The 18,849-nt window shown below is 40.9% G+C and overlaps 1 protein-coding gene across 1 annotated transcript; it reads right to left on the bottom strand.

Moving 5' to 3' along the window:
- Positions 1 to 2: 2 nt before the first annotated feature.
- On the bottom strand, positions 3 to 18,156 carry ippk (inositol 1,3,4,5,6-pentakisphosphate 2-kinase). The gene is made up of 14 exons (XM_037101947.1): positions 17,915 to 18,156; positions 14,550 to 14,609; positions 11,592 to 11,687; positions 10,427 to 10,493; positions 9,138 to 9,256; positions 8,711 to 8,800; positions 8,406 to 8,464; positions 7,997 to 8,069; positions 6,975 to 7,127; positions 6,469 to 6,589; positions 5,423 to 5,558; positions 5,225 to 5,327; positions 4,783 to 4,874; positions 3 to 4,403 (listed from the first exon to the last, which is right to left on the bottom strand). Exons 1-14 carry the CDS (start codon positions 17,993 to 17,995, stop codon positions 4,160 to 4,162), a joined length of 1,494 nt encoding a protein of 497 aa, XP_036957842.1. The 5' UTR covers positions 17,996 to 18,156; the 3' UTR covers positions 3 to 4,159.
- Between the last annotated feature and the right edge of the window lie 693 nt (positions 18,157 to 18,849).

Here is an 18,849-nt window from a genome sequence, read left to right as displayed (position 1 = left end):
GTTTAGTCTCTTAGAAATCTTTATTCAATATAAAGAGCACGACTGTGACAGCTGTTACAGCAGAGCTCATCGGTCAAAATCTACAAAAATAAATAATTTAAATACAAAATGCCAGACAGCAGTGTCGCCTTTGTATTTTCAAATAGTTTTCTTCTCTCAGCTATTTACACACACGCAGTTATTACAAGTCTGTAGTATCACAGTGCCGTGATGTTTCTGCACGCCGACGCTCGGGCAGCAGGCGGAGGCAAACGACCAATCAGACTCCAGCTCACCTGTCAGAGCTTCGACTCAACGTGAGGACGAAGTTTGTTTTCTTGGGATTAGAAACATCTGTTCTGTAATCTTTGACATAATCTTATCAGTGCTGCGTTTCACCACAGTTTGTGTCCGTCTCGTGTCTTGAATCATCGTGTTGTGTTTAATCTCCGATAATCTTTCAAAACTCGGCGCAGTCGATTAACAACTTAGAAGAGATTTAACAGACTCTCTCTGCACGTGGACTAGACATGAATTCTGTCTTAAACCACACAAAGATGCAATCTGGATATTAAATGTCTTCATTTATATGCTGTAATCTTAACTTTGAAACCGACAGAACAATCGTTAACTCAGACTTCTGTCTCTGTCTTGTTCTGGAGCTTGAATCACTCAGTTGTCACAAAAAATGCAGATGTTTGAACCGTTCCAAGATTCTGAGGAACCGCTACAACATTCTCGTCCATGTTTGACAACTAACAAACCCAAACTACTGATGATGTGTAAAACAGTGAAAAGCTCCACAACAAAACAAGAGAACATCATCTTGTATATTTGTTCTATTTGTTTTTCTGCAGACTTAGAAACTGAGATATATTTGACCAAATAACTTGGAAAATACCTGAAGGAGCTGATACCGTCAGAGCTGCAACAACTAATAGAAAAAAGCAATTAGTTGCCAATTAATCTGATAATTTAGTAATTTTCCAAGCAAAAAATGTAGTAACCAAGTCAAACATTTGCTGTTTCTAGTTTCTTACATCTAAGAATTTGCTGCTTTCGTGAGGAATTGTCTAAGTTTTTGGATGTTTCATATATAATCCAGATTAACTGACAATCGTTAGTTGCAGCTCTAAATAAGATGGACGCCTCGTGTCGGCTGAAGGCGTCTGTTACAGATACCTGATCACTACTTTAATGATTACGTTACGTTATTAATGCACTGTGTTGTTAACCCGACACTGCGGTCATACAACTTGTCCTGAGCCGATGTGATAACACAAACACTTGTAAATCTAAAACATGGGTGTTTTTCCATCTCGATCATTCGTCCAATGACGACGTTAAGGCGGCTTTATCTCGTGATGAGACACAAACTGCAGCTCCGTGTCCTCGAGATCACACTGACAAGATTATTAAATCAGAATCCCGCTCGTGTCACAGCTGCGACATGTTAATGAGTAACTTTTTTGTGTTGGGACGTAGCTGCGACACGGTGATCGGATGCTTTGGTGTAAAAGTCTGTGTAGCTGTTAAACTGTTTAGTATTTTCATTTAGTAGTAACATCAAATCTTCGACGCTACGACTGCAGAGGTACCCCCCCCCCCAACTCCCATGAGCCTCTGCTCTCCTGTCACGCTGCCTGTCGCGCCTTCATTTCAACAGTTAGAACGATCAGTGGTTGGTTCAGTTCGGCTGCTGTCCGCTCTCCAGCCTGATGTGATTGGTTAAAGGTCTTGCTTCAAACCTTTAGTGTTTGGATTTAACAGAACTACTGACCCCATCAATTCAATGCCTGGTGAAGGGAGATCAGATTTTCTGTCTCGTTTCAGTCTTGTAGTGTGACCTGGTTACTTGAGTTTGATTGGCTGATGGGGGTCGTGGAGATTGGAGAGTGGACGGTGAGCAGCAGAACTGAAGTCAAGTGTTACCAGTTTATCTGAAGCTTCCGTGAGCGCTGCTGGTTCGAGAGCACGATGAGAGAAAGTCACAGAGTCCCAAAAAAACGATCCGAACACAAACATCTGCTCACGGTAACAAAGACTGGGCACGGCTCTCTCGGCCGTCCTCGGAAACCTCGCAGCGCTCCTGAACGCATCGTTTTTCAAACACCAGACGACCGCGTTGAGCTTCTGTTCAGGTCGTCGGGAGTTTGAGGTACTGAGAGTTTCACAGCTGCGTCCACAGACTGATCTGATGTCAGTCTGAACAGAGACAAACTGGAGTGGGTTTGTCTCAGATCGAAGCTGTGAATGCAGCCTGTAACAGAGTGAGTTTTCTCAACACACACGCACGCAAACACACACACTCACACACCCCTTCTCCAGTCATTCCAGAACATTTAGGCACATGTACAAACACACAACAAGCCACTTATGGCACAAAAAACCAGCATGAAACTCGGCCCGTCTGAAGAGGACTGCTCTCTGTTACCCAGCAGCCCTTGCTCTGGTGGGTCAGACTGATCGACGGCGGGTCGACGTGCTGACCTCTGGTGAGGAGACAAGATCCCTGTTCTGTTTCAACCACTTTAAAATCTTCTGGTCACATCAGCTGATCACAAATCAAAAAGGTGAAGTCGGACCTGTGGGTGAATTTGTGTCCTACTTGTGATCAGGAGACGGAGCAGATATCTGCAGGAAGTGTAACCATATTTTTACGAAGCTACGCGTCGTCAGATAAGTGAACGAGGGAGTGTGAGACGGCGACTGAAACAAATCTCAATCTGACAACAACAGTAGTTAAAACAATGAGCTTCAACCAACACAAAAGGAGGATTTTGGACAGGAAACCTTCCATAGTGTCCAGCAGACAACTGAAACTCCATGTCTGCAAAGGATCATGGGAACAAGAAACGTCTCATCCAGAGACTCACACAGACAGACTGAGGATCAGATCGGCCAAAATCCACCAGAGGCCCCGCCTACATTCAGGAAATGACATCATTATACGTACATCACAGCTCAACAACGTGCTTTTTCTCTTCTTCACCTTCAATCTCCTTCCTTATTTCTCTCTGACAGGAGCCGCATCTCCACCACAGGAAGTTTCCACAGAGACGCGAATCTGTCTGTTATTGTAAGATCCAGACCAACACTGTCAGCTGACACTGGCCTATCGCAGATATTTTAAAGATAATGCTGACAAAAGATGCTTGGGACAAATATATATAAATAAATTCCCAGTACAGTTTGAGTGGAATCATTTCATTATAGACAATAAAGTCAAATGAAATATCTGCAACATTTGACTGATATCTGCAGAAAATGTGCATTCATTGCCGGATATCAATATTTTTTTCAACCTTATATTTATACTGCATATGACCCAAGAAACGGGATATTTATTTATATATTTTACCCCCCAAGAGGTTCTAAAAAGTACAGGAACTTTTGGGGTGAGGTCTGATATGCTAAATGCATCTCTTTTTTTTCAGCCACCATCTTTAAAAATCTGCAGCCTTCAGATTTTTTTGACATTGCGCTTCAACACACCAACGTGGAGTTACAGAAAAAAAGCGTGCAACCGGTTGTTCGAGAAACCATTGTTGTTATGGTTGAGTTGAACGCAAATGAAGTTGTCACTTTTTCATGCGTCAGCAGGCTAATTTGCCTGACTGAATTCACCACGGTGGAAACACAAACTACAACAGGCTGACCGAATCTTCAGTTCCTTGAAAAGTATTTTCTGAGACTAGTTTGTGTGGAAATGCGGCTCGAGCTTCGCTGTCAGCAGAGAGAACGAGAGACGCTGCAGTCCTATCAGGAGGTCAATCTGTTGTCACCAAAAGAAAGAAAAAAAGCTCCCTGTAAATATTCTAATAAATATGAATTATGACAGAAGAGAGTGGCGACGTGGGGATTCACCTCCTGACAGGAGCGAGGAGTCGCTCACACCAACGACCCCACAAACGCTCTGAGTCAGTAACTTAAATATCTGGAAGCCGCTCAGACGTGTGGAGATTTCTTGGCGACTTCCTGCTCGTAGATCTTAATTGAGCTGAGCAGCAGCAGCAGCAGCAATGAGAATTTGTAACCGTTAACGTGAGTAAAGAGAAGGTGCTGCAGGAGAGTCTCTGATGACCCGCTCAGGTGTCAAGTGATTCTAGACCTCTGCATCAACATGGCATCCCTCCTCTGTTTGAGGCATCAGCGTGGCGTCAGTTTGTCTTCAGGGCGTTCAGACGGGGTGGAAGAGCAGCGTGCAGTCCTCCCTCTCTGCAGCCGTGAAGATGCCGGGGAGCGGCGGCAGAGAGCCCTTTGGCAAGGCACCGCCAGTTCTTAGGTAGCAGGAGACAATCTTCTGGTCCAGGCGCAGCTGGCGGGGGATGCTGTCGAACGGCTTTGGGTCCAGATCCAAGATGGAGACCGAGTAGGAGAAAGCAGGAGGTCTGGAGGAGAGGAAGTCCCTGAGCCGCCGCTGACTGGAGGGGAGGAGACGAGGAGGGAGGAGCATTAATGATCCGGGAGATTCTGATGGTTCTGTTAGACAAGATGATGAGCTGATGTCTGGCTCCACCTGGTGGGATCACCAGGCGCTACAGACTCATTCTAATTAATGGTTTATTTCATGAAGTAAAGGAACGTTTTGGTTTGGATCACAACAACACGTACATCTTCATCACCTTTATATTTTTTCCAAAATTTACAAAATTACATTTTTAACTTAACATTGATACAACAATTGTGACTCACTGGAATATCAGACTAAAAACGTCATCCTCAAATCATTTCATGTGATGGTTTGTCTAACTCAATAACTCAATACTCAATAATAAACATCGTGACTTTCAAAGCTCTTACCCATCATCATCCTCCTCTTCCTCACTGCTGGGCACCAGGGCGACCATGATGGAGCAGTCCTTGGCAGTCATGGCAGCACAGTACTGATGGACCTGAGGTCAAAATACACAAGTTAGACGTGCTGCCATCTTCAGGTGTGTTCAAAAGAAATCTGCCCCGTGTAACAACTGACTATTAATTAGCCACTGTTGTTAACGGACTGGTACGTCACTGTCAGCTTTCAGTATGAGTTCTGAGCTACATGGTGACATCACTGAATGACCCGGATTGTTTCCCTCTTGATAAAATGTACCTTCGAAGTGTGTTTTTATCTAAAAGAAAACTCTGCTTAGTTCCATATTTGTTGGTGTGTAGCCTTCAATGTGTTAAACAAACTGTTACTGATAATTCAACCAGCATCAACCTGAGGTGAGTTTCAAGGAAACTGTGGAACTGGACTGACCTTGGCGACAGCGTACTCCACAGAGCCGTCATCCTCAGCCGGACATTTCTGCAGCTTCTCCAGGAAGGCCTCGTCGTACGGTCCGTCGATCTGAAGACGAGTTCTGACAGACACAAACAGGAAGTGACGTCAGAGACCAGAGAGTGCCCCACATAGGTGAGCGATTAAATAGATACACAGTTACTACAGCGGTGTTACCTTTCCTTGGGGAAGTCCTGCAGGTGTTGCTCCACCCGACGGTACAGAGGGTAAAGTCCTTCAATGTCCTGCGTGTCCAACATCTGAGTCTGAAGAATCCTGAACAACACACTGTCGCTGGGTAAACCCTGAGAGCCTACACACACACACACACACACACACACACACACACACACACACAAACATGCAGAAAAAGGAAAAGAAACAGCAGTTTAGAGAGGAGAGGTCAACATTCTTGTTTATTCTTTTTTCCCCCAGTTTCACATGTTTACATAATGGGATTCAGATGTTATGAGCGAAGTGTTTCTGCCTAAATGACACAAATGCTTCTTTCAAACCACACATTTCTGAGGGAGGTTGCTACACAAGAAAAACCTTTGTGAGAGAAGAAAAACAGACCAACAGGCTGCACACAGATCAAATTCAAACTGGAATAAAATCTGTGTTGTCATGAAGGGAGAGAGAAGAGAAAGTGACGACAAAACAAGAATGAAGTAACATTGAAAAACATCTTTCAAAATGGGGAACAGATTCTGGATGGTAACTGCTGTCTTTTAAATTTGACTGATTAGAGTTTAAGAAGTGGAGCTGCAACTAAAACTTGTGTTAAATATCGACGAATCTTCCAATTATTTTCTTAGTTTAGTCTCTTAAAAACGTCCATCAGGAGTCCTGGGTGAGGTCTCTAAATGTCTTGTTTTGCCTTGTTTTGCCGCAACTTAAGCTGTTAAACCCCCCCACAGTTTTAGAGCACAACACAACTGTTGTGACACAAATACCAGGCGTGTAACAGTCACATGTAATGCAGGTACCGACTACAAACAAACTCATTACGTCATAACAATGTTGTGTGTTGAAAACTTGATCGGGGGGGTGGAGCAGCTGAGACAGAGACACCATTCATCCTGTTATAAGACTCTGTACCTTCAAAATGATTATTAAAAAAATGTTATTTAAAGGTTTAAAAAAGTTACATAATGTTGCTTTAAATGTTCAGATGAATCACTGTCAGGGAAACACAGACGTGTAGATGGGCGAGTCCTCACCATGGCGAATTCTTTCTTTGTTGAACAGACTCGCTTCACAGAAGCTTCGCCCTTCTCCTCGTCTGTCCGTCATCACCCCTCCGTCTCCTCCTCCACCGCTCAGCAGGGCGTTCACCAGAACCTACAGAGAGACGGAGAGATCTCGATGAGGCGTGTCTGTGTGACTTACAGGATCTAAATCCAGGATTAATAAATGCAGAACTATCTAAATGACATATTACTTCATTTTTTTTTAACATTACAAAGTTAAATCAAACAGGACCTCTTGTCAATAACAACGTGTTACTGTTGAATTCTGGTCCAGTGTTTTCAAAGTGACAGATCAGCTGGTAAATATCCAACATTTTGACACATCTGGAAGTAAATTCTTCCAGGTAACATGAGCTGAATTTGGTGCTGATGTTGCAACACGCAGGTTCAAACAAGTCCAGATGCCTTCGATAGTTATTCTCAGACACACTTAAACACAATATGTGGCTGCATATTTGTGTGTGAGCTGTTTTTACCTGAATGAAGTCGTTCAGGACGGCTTTGCTGGTCATGTGACTGTTGATTCTGTTGTTTCCATACAGGAAGTACGGTCTGAGATGGTGCAGCAGGGAGTTCAGGTCTAACGAGTCGTCACTGCCCTCCTTACTGCTGTAAATACACTGACCGCCCTACAAAGAAACCACATACAAACCGAGATCATGTGATGAAGCGCAGCTGGTGCTGAATTTCCACACGTTTGAGATGGAAAGATGCTTTTCTCAGAACATCTGTCTCAGTTTTGGTTCAACTGAACTGATGATAAGAATCAGCCAAGTGAATTGTGATTTCCTTCCTGGTGGCAAAAAAATCCATAGACCGGTTCTGAGCAGAAATACATTCTTCAGTTGATGTGAAGCTGATCTGAGGCTCCAGCAGTCTGAGTTGGACCAACAGAGCTGCTATCAGCAGTGTTTCCATGATGATAACACTGTGCAGTTTTTGTACTAAAAGAACTGTAAGTTCAGAAGAAATCCAATTGATTTTATAACCTCAGACTGGTGAAGCTTCACATTAGTTCCAGCTGAACTTCAGAATTTGTTTTGCACGGTCAAAGAATGTCGACTTCTTTCCTCCTTGTCTTCCTTCAAAACTACTTTTAGAAGGAATCTCTTTGTTTTACTCTCCTGCAAATATACCACACTCTTTTCCCCTTATTTTGTTTTTCCAATACACAATATCTTTTAGTCACTGTTGCATTTATATATTACTCTATTTGTTTTGGGTTTAAGTTATGGAAGAAACAATAGAAAAGAGAGAAAAGAAAGAATCTCTTTGCAGCCAGTATGAACAAGGCGGATGATTACAGCAAAAACATTTGAAAGTTCAAATAAAAACCTGATTATCATTTTAAGACGGACATAGAACGTGGAATTTCAAGCCAGCAGCTGCAGGATCGACTGTGTCGCTGATGCAGTTGGAAGCTGTGATCCAAGTACACAAACAGGGTTTTAAATCACACTGTGTTGGGCAGAGACTGACAGGTGTGGTTGTGTCTCACCTTGAAGATTTTGAAGTTGTTCTGAGGTTCTTCTATCAGGTGTCTGATGGCAAAGTGCATTCTCTGTCTGTTCCTGAACAACACGAGAGAAAGCAGAGAGAGAAACATCAGCTAAAGAACAGTGAGGAATCTGTAGTGTGGAGGCAGGAGTGGTGCAGAGGAAAAGCTCTGAGGAACATTAACACAAAAACACTACAGAGGCTGGTGTTTTGTTTGTATTAGACTAAATTAAACTGTGTATAATGTTTTCTTATGTTTTGTCCATCACCAGTGTACCTGAGCTTAGGAGGGACACACTATGTAACAATCAGGATTTGTTGCAGAACTTACTTTATAAACAGGAAATAATATAAATACATGTACACTGGTGTTGTATATACTTTACTATAGTAAAAGTTTTTAGTCTCACCCTGAGAACAGGTCGAGAGGACAGTACAGACTGCGTCTCTTCCACTTCCCATTGGCCACCTGAGACACAGAGAGAGAAAATACAAAGAAAGAAAGAAAGAAAAGTCAGACAGTAATAGAAATGATATGACTTTGTGTTGTATAGTTGAATGAATCAACTTTCTTTTTATTCTGATCCTAGTCCAGGTCCTTAATACAGGGAATCTATTGATACAGACACTGATAATTTAACTAAATGTGCATTACCTCCACTAGAAGTAAAGAAAGGATCTGACTCGACCCCCAAATGACTGTGGTTGTATTTACCTTGTAGTGTTGGTGCATGCAGAATCGACACACTTTGGTCTTGATGTCTTTGCTGACATGTTTGGAGGACGGCAGGAAGCCACATTTAGGCTATAAAAAAGAAACGACACACAAAAACAAAACACAGCAGCTAAGAAACACTCACAGTCACACCCTTGTGATTTGCAGTTTCTGCTCAGTTTGTCTGGAATGACAATGAATCACTGGCAAAGATTTCTGGAAATGTGGCTGCTTCTCAGAAGGGAGAACGTTACACTTTACACCCGATCAGGAGGTTTATCATCAGGATGAAACTGAAAGTAAAACCAAACTCAAAATGAATTACAATTTCATCAAGATTGTGGAGTCATTCATTGAAAATTAACGACCACAGGGCTGAAAGGAGGTAAACAGGGTAAACATGCATTATTTTAGCGTCTAAGTTCACCTTGATCTCGATGCAGAGTGGAGGAGTGTGTGTTGGCTGGTGGAGGACTGGAGACGTCAGGTTGGGCAGACAGAGAGCACAGCCGCTGTAGATGTCCATCACCTTATCACAGCGCCAGGCTGACACACACACACACACACACACACACACACACACACACACGTTTTATTTTCCGTGCAAGTAAACTTAAATGTTGCTCTATTAGACACTGTCAGTGTATCTTCTGTTTAGGTGGATAAATGCCTTCCTGGTGTTGGATATTTACTGGCAAGCTACAGACTGACCATCGCCTATATTTAAACATTTTATTACATTTTTACATTTTATTACATTTTTCATAAATCATTTGAGCGTAGCTGTAAACTTGCCTCAAAACCAGTGGAACTAATGATTCTTTTCTCTGGTCTACAAAACACCAGAAGACAGTAAAAATCCCAGTTACACATCCCCCTTTATCTTTTATCCTACATCTTCAAACATCTTTGTTTGTCTACCAGTCCCAAACCTCGAAATATTACATTTTTGGTCATTTAAGACCAAGAAAAGGAGCAAAAAAATGTCATTTAATAACCTGGATCATCAAGTTTTGTCATTTTAGCTTTTCTACATTCTGATTTTTTTTTTACAACCCTGATTCCAAAACAGTTCAAACAATTTGTAAAATATAAAGAAAACAGGCTGCTATGATTTGTAAAACTTCATCAAACAACGATCAATTATCAAAATAGCTGCATATGGTGCTTCTAAAATCGTCATTTAGTCAAATCCAACACTGCTGATGTTTCCTGAAGTTAAAAAACAAAAATCTAACAGTTTTTAAATGTTATCTGTGTTGAAGTGGAGCTTGAACAAAGTAAACAGAGTTTTTAAGAAGTTAAATGAGTTAATATCAATGAAAAGAGACAAGAGCAAATATCACGGTGATGTTGACAGGAACAGCATGAAGTGAGGCGAGCAGGAAGTTCACTCTGTATTAAAGCGTCTACTCTTGAGTGAGAAGAGAAGAGAAGAGTGATATGACTCTCACATCTCTTCATCTAGCGAAATGTCTTATCTCAGAGATCATATCAGGTAAGCATGTAAATTATTGAGCTTTATCTGCAGGCGGATTTTATTACCTGCAGGGAGAACCAGGCTAGAAGTTCCCCTGTTTCTGTTCTTTATGTTAAACTCAACTAGCTGCTGTCTGTAGCTTCGTGTTCACATTCAGACATTTGAGGGGTTTTCAATCGTCTCATCTGCAGGAGAGCAAATGTCAAACTGTTTAATATCATGTGTTTTTGTCTTACCTGGTCTCTGATGTTGAACTTTGATTGACAGCTGTCGCACAAACTCTAGCGGCAGTTTGACCACTTCCTGTAGAGGAAATAAAGTCAGTAACTTACGACCAGTGCGTGAACAGAACCCGTCTATACTTCTGTTTCTGTTATCTACTGTGTATAAAGCGGTGTGAGTGTGCTGATCATCGTCATTTATTATGTGAGTGATGATGTACAGAGACAGCAGCTGTAAACAAACCAGCTTCAATAAACACCAACACAATACAATACTTTCCTTGTTCTGATTTAAAAGACTCTCCCAAATCAGATTCATTCAAAAACATTATTTACACCCTGATAGGTTTAATTTAACAGGAGTTTGATTTCTGTGAACATTTAGTACTATATAAAGTACCACACACACACACACACACACACACACACACACACACACACACTCATTGATCGTTGTCCTCATTTGTCAAATGTGTCTCTCAGACAGAAGATTAATCAGTGAAAGAGACAAAACTGGTTCTTTTCTGGGTTGGTGAGCTTTAATAACAGGATGTAGGTCAGTGTTGAGTCCTGATGAATGACACCTGTCAGGAAGTCTGCACTGATTCATGTTGCATTTATATAAAGAAAACTGTCTTTTTCAACTATGCCTGAAATGATTCGACAATCCTGTATTGAATTATAATTGAAATTACATTAATTAAAGATGCGCTGTGTCCATGTCTACCGGTCCTCTTGTTTGTTTCATATCAACTACAGTTTACAGGTCTTGAGAACTGAAGCACATGTGAAAAAAGTTGCGTTAAGTATTTTGAGGTTTCAGAGAATCATGTGATAAATTGCCTCAGATGATGTCACTCGAGTCTGTGTCAGCTGGGTTTAAAGACCAGACAATAAGTTTGGAGGTGAAATAAATCTGGAGGTGTTTACTGAAGCATATCACACAAAAAATCCTGTCCAAACTGTTGCATTCTGGGTGATAAAGGCACCAGATTGTGTCAAGAAAAAGGAATGTGTGGAATAACAAAATACTTCAACCCTTTTTCTTCATTGTGACTCTGATAATGTTGTAGGAGTGCGATGCTAAATTGACTCTTTCAATGTCTAGTAGGATAAAACTAACAATTCTCACATTCTGCACCTTTAAACAAAGACAAAGCGATCGAAGATGTGAACTTACTCCGCTGTGGATGAACTTCTCTCCCAGCAGGCTGCTCATCACGTTGGAGCTGAAGTCAACGATGTTCTGGATCTGCCTGTAGGCCTGCTCCACTGTCTGGAAGACAAACACACACAGAGAGTTATAAACCACACAGAGCCGGAGTCACGCTCATTGTGATGGACCACCGTGGGACTTTATATGTGCCACCAATGAAACATTTGATGTTTATCAATATAAAAGATAATTTTTCCACACAGAAAAGTCGTAGTTTGTACCAAAACTAATTAAACTGTGAAAACACGTAATTATGAAGACTACACAGCCAGATCAGTTGCATTAGTGAAATTGTCTTGTTGAACAGTAAGCCGTAACTTAAATATTGTAGAGCTGCAGCAGCCGTATTGAGTAAGCCGCCAAGATTTTACTGACCTGAAAAATTGTATTTTTTAAATTGACAAACATCATAAATGTGATTTGTGGCAGAATTCAAACAGGATATTACTGTAGATTTTTTTCAAAAATAAAGCCACATGAGGTCCATGAGATTCAGGGTCTCGCCAATCTTTTCTGCAACAGTAGACCTGAAATCAACCAGTGGACAGACGTCAGCACCATACCAGCGTTTCATTACAGTTGTAATATCTTTATCCAGGATATGTCACAGATATGAAAAGCTATACACAACAGGTGACGGGCAGCATCTTTCTGCTCCTTCCCGCTCCCCCTGTCTTGAAAATCATTCTTCCTGATAATTATCAAACACAAAGACGGGGCTGGCAGCGCTGCAGCAGGTCAGGATCTGTGTCTCAGCCCGTAGAAAAGCCGGGAGGTAAACGCACAGGTAAACACCAGGTTGTATATCCTGTTCTAAGACATCAAATGTTGACAGAGCAGTCGAGTTATTTGTTCTCTTTGTGCTCGGAGATACACGCAGTCAACTCAGTTCAGTTATTTGGCTTCCATAAAAAATAAATAAATAAATAAACCATCATGTGATTCAGGATAACCAGCTGATCACCATCTGACTCTGTTTGCTCTGAGCATTGTGCCAGACCGCAGACCTCTCCCACAATCTAATTATTTCTCACAGAGAGTGAAATTGTTCTGCAGTTGTGCTCATTGACAGAAGTTTCAGTTGTTGGATGAACAATCGACAACTCAAGTTTGTAGACAACGTTACGAATATAGTCATCCTCCTTCACAGATAGCTACCAAACATCATTAAATGTAACCACGTGTATTTTTGTTTATTCTGGGATCCTGATGCAATGGTGACTCCATTTTTCCTCCGTATGGCATCTCAAATACGTTATTTGATAGTCAGTGGGAACTATTCAGGGATTTTTGGAAGATCAGTTGTTTGTGTGTATTTTAGCATATCGCTGCACAGGTTTATACTGACTTCATGTGTGACCACAGCCTGGTAACAATAATGCGATCCTGTCAAGGCTTTACACTTCCAGGCGCAACTAAAAAACAATGAAACACCTATTTTTCCAGACAAAACCAGCCATATTTGAATGTTTGTAATTTAATGACAGTTTGAATATTACTAATCATGACCCCTCCCTAATAATAAACATTGATATTATTAATAATGCATCATGTTAGAAAGCTCCATGCACATTTTACAGTATAAGTTCTGTAAGAATCTCTTTCATATCCAAGCAAAATTTGTGTTGTTACTGAAGTATCCCTAACCGAATCAATACCAAATTAAATCAGAAATCAAATTTGGAAATCAGTGGCAAACTCAATCACACACCCAGCGTTTCTTTTCTCCATATAAAACTTTGGATGTTAATTCTTATATATTCAACACAGAGTATGTCATATCTGCCGCTAAACATCAAAACAAAAGACACAAGTAGCAGCATCATTGGAGTTGTTGTCGTCATTGTTAAACAACCACAATTTCCAACTAATATGTTCAAGGATGACATAATGTTTTAAATTTCAGTTCCTGTTATTCAATCATCTTCACCAACTTCGTCCCACACTGAAGCAACAGGCAACTAAATGAAACGCGACCGTTAGCTTAAACTAAATTATGAGTGAATTTCTTTGGTTTGAACATTGTTGGCAACGTCATTTTCAAGATTCGAATGCACAATTGTTACATGTAATATCTTAAAGAATTTAAGTTATACTAGTCTGTTTTCCTGTCATGTCTACAAATGCTCAGAAATAAGAAAATGTTAACACCTGGGGTTATTGTGGAGTGATGGCAGCTGATGAGCAGCCCCAGGTGAATTTGAATTTGATGATGGGGTGGGGCAACAATTTGGTTTACATTTGGATCAGGGGATGTGCTGAGTCTTTAATCTGAGCAGGATGTAAAATCAGCAGCTGCTCCACTGACGATAAACAGAGCTGCGACTAAATGGAGCATTGTACCGTGGCACAAAGCCATCACGCTAAATTAAGTTTTTATTTTAACCCTGCTGACAGGTATGAACCAGAGCTTAAAGCTCATTGTCAGCTCACTGAATGTCAGTTTTCTCCTTTGGTCTGACAGACACAATCAAGACGACAACACTTCTCTTCTCAACAGAACCAACAAAACCAGCTGTACAACCACACTGTGCAGCTGTGACGCTGTTTTATATAGGTTGAAATTTATTTTATTTGGTAAGGAGTTCAAAATCAAACTAGAGTGGCACCGAGTAAAGCACATACCTCCCCCTTTTGTATTCACTCATAGATATCAGCCACCAAAATACACCAGTATTAAAGTTTTAAATCAAGATCTAAAAGATTCCAGGATCCTTCCTTTTATCCTCCTTGATGGAGGTTATGATTTCATCTGTGTCCGTTTGAATGAAGCGTTGTAGACTTCAACTCAGCAGCAGTTTTATGTGCGTGTGTTATGTTAGTGTTTTCCTAAAAGAAAGTCATGCACATTGCAAAAAACACACTTTTCTGGGGCTTTTCACATTGCACTTGGTCCTGGTCTAACACCCTACAGACTCATACCTGTGGCGGGTTTTCAGAGTCCTCTGCAGGATACTTGAGCAGGCGCAGAACTCTGGAGAGCTGCAACAACAGAAGAGAAGTTTGATTTCAACACAGGACAGAACTAAACAGTCAACTGAGGAACATCTCGCAGATTTTCCTGAGGTGGCTGAAACTACTGTCACAGTGCAACAAGAACAGTAAATCCACCCTGGGCGGTTTGGGGTGACTCAAAAACTGTAGCAGGCTATCAACACCAGCCTGGGAACATTTGCGTCAGACCGCAAGTTGGGACAAGTTTCTCTGTTTGTCCAAAGAACATTCATACCCCATACTTAACATATATTAAGTGTTACAACACACAACAGAGAATACTTTTGTCGGCATGAACAAATGGCCACTGAGGTGTGCAGCCAAAAGCAAAAATTGTCTGTCTCATTTATCCAAGAATGCAACTATAAATCAATCAGTTATCAAAACTGTCAGATTCCAGCAGTTTAAATATGAAGATTTGCTTGTTTCCTTTCTCCCCCATGACAGTAAACTGAATGTCTTTGGTATTTGCACAAACAAAAAATACCGGAGGCCATCACTGTGCGCATAATTTGGAGTTCTTCCATACCCAGAAGAAACCTGAATGTTGAGATAAAACAGGTTATACAATAAACACTGACTGACAGCGAGTTTTTACATACATTGTAGTGTCCTGGTTAACATGACAATCATCACCGCCATGCAGCAGCTCAGTAAAAACTGAATTAAAATCTTTCTCCTCACCTGATTTTACAACAAAGCCTTGTTTACTTTATGTGTGTTAGTGACACACTTCTTTGGGACAGAGGTGCAGTGAGAGGACAAGATTTCCCTCCCATTGAATTTGTCTAAATTTTACAGTCAAATGTGGAAGTGGTGGAAACCAAATTAGACTTCAAGATGCAACTCAGTGTCAGTTTCAGCTTCAGTCAGACTATGAATTAACTCAATCCTGAATATGTATCTTTACATGTTACAATCTCTCCTTTTATCCAGCTACTCTACAGTCACAGCGATACTTACTCTGCTTGTCTGTGTTTTGTCCTCGTGCAGGACAAAAATCATATCACAAACATGTTGTTATGACAAAAAAATCAGCTTTCTCCAGGACTAATCTAGCCAGGGAAAACAAGGTTTCTAGTTTTTAAGTTTAAGAAAATCAGATTACTGCAGAAATTTACTAGAAAACCTGTGACTAAAGTGCAGATGTATGACATGCAGGGACAGATTAACACAGTTTGTCTGAAATTATCATAACTCCATCGGAAAAATTCTGAGACACCAACATAATAAGGTCTGATTTTACTATAACAAAAATACTAATCATTATATCACTCAAGTCTCAGAGTTTTTTCTTCTGTGACGCTCCCTACTTACATAATCACACCCGTTGAAGGGGGCCAGTGAACCGTTGGGTTTCAGTTGGGCAATAATGACGATACATACCGGAAAACATTACCTTTTGTTGTAATAGCCCATTGTGAGTAATGTTCCAGATGGATGAGCAGGACAAATTATTGCCAATATTCTAAGTACTTTGGTATGTCAGATATGAAATTTGCTGGAATAGCCAAAGACACGTTATTCTGTCGGGCTGTTTTTACCGTAAGTCTTGAAACCCTTTTCCAGAAATGTTCCCACCCATAACATCCATCTGTCGATTATTTCTCTCTCCTCTTCTCCTGCTGGAGTCACATTAACGTTTCTGTAGCATCGATTATCAAAAACATTCAAGAACTGAATGTCTGATCAGTTTCTGAACAAATTATTATTGCTTTAAATCATATTTTAAATGGAGATAGCACTGTTCAAATCAAGATTGCAATATTATAAAGCAATTTCATGATACACAATAAATATCTTAACAATGTGAAATCTCCTAATAAGCACATTGGAAATGTTAGAATATCACAATGTTTTGAAATAAGACTTTGATAATAACATTATGAAAAAAATGTTGGGAGGACTATTGGTACTTTCATGAAATATTAACCCAATAACATCTCTTATAAACAATCATAATGTGGATATAATGACTAGGTGTGTATAAGAACAAGTAAAACAGTCTGAGGAATTCAGAAAATGACAGCACTAAAATCCAAAGCAGCCTTTGCAACCAGAGGAAAGCTAATATCAGGATATAAACATCCCAAATCAGAAGGCAATATAATGCGATAGCAATATATCTTATCATCTGGTTTTAGACTGTGTCTTATTCAGACAACGCTTTTATACGGCTACTTGTGTTTCTACAACACTGAACACTTTTTATGTTCACTTTCAATCTTTTATGTTCAGTGTAGAGAGGGACTGTGGAAAACATTTTAATAGTGTACCCTATTTGGTGCTATATTGATATCAGGACTAAAACTCTGGTGTTATATCAGGCAAAGGTGTATAAAACAAACCATCTATTGACCTGTGCTAACTCTGAATCACTATTTTTTGGAATCCCTAACCCCACGACTTCATATTGTGAAATGACCATGAACAAAAACATTCCATTCTTCTCCAGATCTAGAGTAACAGTGTGTACTACACTGACAACAATCAAAATCAAAGAGGAACTTGACAGTTTCTTGGCTGATTGCACCACTGCTGCTGTATTGTCTCGCCTCCTTTTACATGAACAGACTCGGTCCCCATGACTGAGACTTTCCCACAGTCGGTCAGTGGCGTGTCAGTTGGTGCACCGCCCTTGTTCAGGTGACTCCAGTGTCTGTCAGCACGGATTATACATCATATACATCAACCCAAAAGAACCAGCCATCTGTCTCCGAGTCAGCTGCCAGGCACGTCCGACTCAAAAGCAGCTTTGTAAAGTGTTGTGACTTCAACAGCCAGCAGCTGGATGACAAACCTGAGGAGAGGCTAACGGCTACATTAGCTCCCCAGCAGCCCGTTGGAATCGCAACGTTACTTCTATTAAATGCCTCCACATCACAAAGTCAGTCCGTCACCTTCACTCAGCACGAACCTGTGTGTTATTTCCGACTGTTGGTGGTGTTTTTAGCGATGTTGTTCCATCGCAACCATCTTTTTTTCCATTGGTTGTTGGACTAATGTGAACTCTTAGCTGCTGGCTAGCAAGCCGGGTAAACTAGCAAACACAGGCTAACGGTAACGATGATAAACAAAATCCTGGCGGTTGACATTTCCTCCTTTAATCATAAAAATATTTTACAGGGAACTGCGAGAAAGTTTCCACCAGAAATGACACTGAGCTTAAGCATATTTGACGTTTAAAAAAAAAAAGTGTGAAGCGGGCGATGTGTGTCCTCTCGCAGCTAAATTTAGACTCCTCCTGCTTTAGCCGAACTTGAGTTAGCTTCGTGTTAGCTTAGCTTACTCACCTGTACGTGTGAGACCACCAGGCTCTTGTTTCCCTCTCCGTGATACTTCCAGTCGTTCTCGTCCATTTTGTCCAGTTCCATTACACCTACGGCGACGAAGTGAGCTCCCGTTAACGGCCAGAAAGTAACACACAACGGCACAGCAACATACAAGAGCTCCGACTGGTGCGACTGGCTGCTAACAGTAATTGAGAGGTACTACAGGGTGACTGCCGCTGCCCGGGCCGGCTCACCAAGCTACACGGTCACACAGATACTACGTCCGGTTACGACTTCACAATAAAAGTCATGTTTAGTTATTTAAAACTTCTATTGAACGTTTTGGGGACATATATAATCACGTAAAGCATATATACAAATGATACAACCAAAATTAACCAAAAGTGAAAGTTAAAACACATAAAGTATATGAACAGTCGGATGTCGGTTAGCAGAGTTCCGCCTTGCTGCTTTTATTTTTTATTTTTTTACCAGTTTCCGGGTGTTTTTCTTGTTAACTCCCATCAGCTTCATTGGTAATTTGATCGACAGGCTGCTAGACCACTCCCTGTCACCGCCATTGCACAGATGTCCCGCCTACTCCGCTGTGATTGGTCAGAGCAGGGGAAACAGGTGGGAGCGACGGAGGGAGGTTGACGACTTGCATGTAAATTTGACAGCGTGACAGATGACGTGAGGGAAACGTACAGTACATCATGTGTTAGTGAGTAATGCCCGCATATATATGAGGGGGAAAAGGCTGGTTTAATCCTTCAGAAGATAAAGAGCTTTGTGTTCACACTTTGGGAAATAGTTTAGAGTTGACTAAAATACCTGAAAACAGTGATTGATAGTAAGTATATATGTACTTGTACACGAGTATTTCTATTGTATACTATGTTCACTTTAACTCAGGAGGAACTACTGTAGCTTTGACTCTACTACATTTATTTGTC

This window comes from Acanthopagrus latus, chromosome 6 (genome assembly GCF_904848185.1).
Source record: "Acanthopagrus latus isolate v.2019 chromosome 6, fAcaLat1.1, whole genome shotgun sequence".
NCBI lineage: Eukaryota > Metazoa > Chordata > Actinopteri > Spariformes > Sparidae > Acanthopagrus > Acanthopagrus latus.
The sequence above is the reverse complement of the archived record's forward strand: the minus strand, read 5'-3'. Positions and strand labels throughout refer to the sequence as shown.

Excerpts from the sequence above, each read along its gene's own strand:
- ippk (XM_037101947.1), bottom strand. The coding sequence starts at position 17,995 with ATGGAACTGGACAAAATGGACGAGAACGACTGGAAGTATCACGGAGAG. Across the intron at positions 8,465-8,710 it reads GCATGCACCAACACTACAAG|GTGGCCAATGGGAAGTGGAA; the intron begins GTAAATACAACC and ends TCTGTGTCTCAG. Across the intron at positions 4,404-4,782 it reads GAAGAGGAGGATGATGATGG|TCAGCGGCGGCTCAGGGACT; the intron begins GTAAGAGCTTTG and ends CCTCCCCTCCAG.